The 3,808-nt window shown below is 48.5% G+C and overlaps 1 protein-coding gene across 1 annotated transcript; it reads right to left on the bottom strand.

Annotated features, from left to right (window-relative positions):
- Positions 1–1,896: 1,896 nt before the first annotated feature.
- On the bottom strand, positions 1,897–3,178 carry cx39.9 (connexin 39.9). Its single transcript, XM_027033081.2, has one exon. It carries the CDS (start codon positions 3,004–3,006, stop codon positions 1,897–1,899), a length of 1,110 nt encoding a protein of 369 aa, XP_026888882.2. The 5' UTR covers positions 3,007–3,178.
- Positions 3,179–3,808: the final 630 nt, after the last annotated feature.

Genomic DNA, 3,808 nt, shown 5'->3' with positions numbered 1-3,808 from the left:
CTTAGTGTTACCCCTTCAGCGTACAGTGTTACTCCACCTTACAGTGTTACTTCTCTTCAGTGTTACTCCACCTTAGTGTTGCTCCTTAGTGTTACTCCTCCTACAGTGTTACTTTACCTTCCAGGGGTACTCAATCTTAGTGTTACTCCTCCTTACAGTGTTATTCCTCCTTACAGTATTACCCCTTCAGCTTAGTGTTACTCCTCCTCACAGTGTTACTCCACCTTACAGTGTTACTCCTCCTTACAGTGTTACCCCTTCATCTTAGTCTTATTCCTCCTTACAGTGTTACCCCTTCATCATACAGTGTTACTCCACCTTAGTGTTACCCCTTCATATTACAGTGTTACTCCACCTTGCAGTGTTACTCCACGTTACAGTGTTATCCCTTCATCTTACAGTGTTACCCCTTTATCTTACCGTTTGCATTGATTTTCTCTGCCTCTTCATTTTGGAGAACCTTGTGCAAAATTAATAAACCCCTCCTTCAAAATCATGTATTTTGTAAATGTGACATTAATTATTTTCTATGACCAAATTATCAGTTCTTTAAGCAAAGTCACTGACTTACCTGAGGTTAGTCTTGTAACTGAGGTCACTGGTGTGGCTGGGGTTAGTGACTTCAGTGCTTCATGAAGAGATAAAAATGCTTCCAGAGGTCATCCTAGAATAGCATGATTCCAATTAACTTTGACCTTTGACCCCACACCTGTTAGGAGCTATGAAGGCTTAGAGAGCCGACAGATAAAAGTAAGCACTGCATATATATGGTTGTTAAAAAGAGTTAGTTGGGAAAAACAAAAACTTTAGTGATTTTTAAATTCCTGTCTACTCCGATTTCTCTGTACAGAGGGAGCTCCTCAGTCAGTGCCCTAAGAATAGAACACAGTGTACATAGACATGCATCCTGAGTGGTATTTATTTAAAACACATGAGTGTCCTAAGAATGTGTTTGTGTGAGAGTCCCACCCGTTCCCCAAAAAGCCTCCAAGATGACAGGAGCAACGTTGCAGTGGGGACTGTTCACATCACCACTGGGTGTGTGGTTTACAGTGTATCGTTTACGGTGTATGGGTTTATGGATTCTGGGTGTATGATGTATGATTTATAGGTGTGTGGTTTAGGGTGTATCGTTCAGGGTGTATGAGTGTATGGTTTACGGTATGTGATGTATGGTTTATGTGTGTGTGGTTGTACATATATGACTTCCAGGGAATTCTGAGTGTGTTATGGCAAAAGCCAACAAACGAACAACCATGATTTTGTTTAAACTCATTTTATTGGTCAGGAAACATTGAGGTTACTGCACAGAGGAAGCTGATTGGCTCAGACTGCAGTGTTACTACAGAGAAAATAACAGATGGCTTCACTGAGGACAGTACAAAATAAAACATCTTCAACCAGACAGCATGTTAAAAATACTCACTAATAAAAGGGTACGAGTGTTTCTACATCGCTGGTGTGTGAGGTCGCTGTGGAGCTGTAATTGAGTTGCCCTGTTCTGAGGAAGCTCTAGAATGTTTAGAAGCTCTGGTGCTTTAGCAGTAAGGCTAACACGGATGGATAACCATGACTCCAGCACTGTTTGACTCCCTCTCAGTGTCGTTATGCTAACCCAACCCCTCACACACACCGGGTTCCTGCGCTGGAGTCGTGTAGACAGACTTATCGGTCCCTTCAGCATGGAAAAGCAGCATTTCATATCAATCTTGTCTCATGTCTCACGGTTAATGGTCCTTAACAGATTTTTCAGTGTTTTTATAAGGAACTATAAGACCCACTGAGACACAGTGTGTGTTTCTGTGTGTGTGTGTGTGTGTGTGACACAGACTTGTGTTCAGTTCTTTAAAGGTGAGACCCTGCTTCAGTAATCATCTAGCCTGGTCTTTTGTCCGCTCAGATTTTCAGGTCGTCTAGTCTGGTCTTGTTGTTGCTATAGCGACTACCGTGGCTCGGTCTTCGTTGATTGTACGGGGAACCAGGGGCAGAGCAAGAGGTTTTCTTTACCCGGTTTTCGGCGGGGTCGGATCTGGTTTCCATGCTGACAGGCTTGGTCTCCAGGGTGTCTGTCTTGCCGCCACACTCCACGGCGAGGTTCTCCCGGTTCTGGCTGTGGGCGGAGCGGCCACCGAGGGTGGGGAAGGCCCCGCCGGGCTCCGTCAGCTTGTACTGGTGCTCAGGCGGGTAGGGGGCAGGGGGCGGGGCGTGGGCGGGGAAGTATGGGTAACCCGCCACGAAGGGCACCACGGCTTCCTCGCTGGGGGCTTTGGAGTCGGAGAGCGAGCGGGACCGGCGATACCTCAGGCCCTGGCGGCACTTGGTGAAGCCCAGGTGATACATCTCCACCAGATTGAGCAGGAGCGAGACGCACGCCACGGCCAGCATGAACAGGATGAAGACGGTCTTCTCGGTGGGGCGTGAGATGTAGCAGTTGACCGTGTTCGGGCAAGGCCAGCTGCTACACGTGTACATGGGCTTCAGCTCGAAGCCGTACAGGAAGTACTGGGCCAGCAGGAAGGCCACCTCCAGCAACGTCTTGAAGATGATGTTTAGCACGTACGTGCGCAGTAGCGCCCCCTGCAGGCGGATCTTCCCCCACTCGTCGCGGACCGGAGCCTTCCGGACCTTCCCGCCGAGCAGCGCCTGCTTGTCGGCGGAGGCGGAGGCATGGTCCTGCTCTGCCTGCTTCTGCTTCTCCTCCATCCGCACCAGGTGGAGGATATGGCCCAGGTAGATGAGCGTGGGCACGGACACGAAGATGATCTGCATGACCCAGAAGCGGATGTGCGAGATGGGGAAGGTCTTGTCGTAGCACACGTTCTGGCAGCCGGGCTGCTTGGTGTCGCAGGTGAAGCCGGACTGCTCGTCGCCCCACACCTTCTCCGCCGCCGCACCCAGCACCAGGATGCGGAAGATGAAGAGGACGGACAGCCAGACCTTGCCCACTACGGTTGAGTGCTCCTGGGCATTCTCCAACAGCTTCCCCAGGGAACTCCAGTCGCCCATCACACGCCTCAGGAAGAGACAGAGACACAGAGGAGGACAACGTCTGGTCACAGGAGAGACGCCCCGGGCATAGACAGCATTAAATCCCAGTAAATATGCATGTAGATGGTCACCATTTAAGTAACGTGTAAATATCTATGGAGTACCAGTATCATTAATAAGGTTATTAATATCAGAATTAGGGCTAGATTTTTTCAGGATTAGGTCTGGTTAGGTTTAGAATTAGTGCTGGGTTAAAGTTAGGATTAAGGATAGGTTAGGATTAGGATTAGGCATGGGTTAAAATGGGAATGGGAGCATGTTAGTTTGGGATTAACTAGCTATATTAAGTGTTTGTCATTCATGTGTGAGATTACTTACACTGAGTGCTCGTGAAGGACTGGTGATACGATCGTCATGTTGACTATGAGTGCTATGCTGTTGGATTATATATATTTGGATTATATATATTTGCCTACTCTGCTGATGACTGAGTGACAGGCCCTCATGCCAGTGTGACCTAGAACAGGTGGACATGGTCAGCGTCAAACACACACACATGCATTCATGCACGGACGCGCGCACACACACAGTAAGCTGTAAATACCCATTTCTCTTCTTCAGTGGAAACCTAAAACTTGCTTCTGTATGTCAGCAGCCGTCACGTGATGTTCATGTGAGTGGTGGAGTCACAGCACCACAGAGCCACACTAGAACCTTCGCAACCTGTGTCATCTCATCAGGCTATAGGAGCATCTGGGTCAGGGCTGTCTGTGTGTGTGTGTGTGTGTGTGTGTGTGTGTGTGTGTGTCTGTAGCTATGA

This window comes from Electrophorus electricus, chromosome 6, assembly GCF_013358815.1.
Source record: "Electrophorus electricus isolate fEleEle1 chromosome 6, fEleEle1.pri, whole genome shotgun sequence".
NCBI classification, from domain to species: domain Eukaryota; kingdom Metazoa; phylum Chordata; class Actinopteri; order Gymnotiformes; family Gymnotidae; genus Electrophorus; species Electrophorus electricus.
Note: the sequence above shows the minus strand (reverse complement) of the source record. Positions and strands in the feature narration are given on the sequence as shown.

Bases quoted from the DNA above. Each gene is read 5' to 3' on its own strand.
- cx39.9 (XM_027033081.2), bottom strand. From the start codon at position 3,006: ATGGGCGACTGGAGTTCCCTGGGGAAGCTGTTGGAGAATGCCCAGGAG.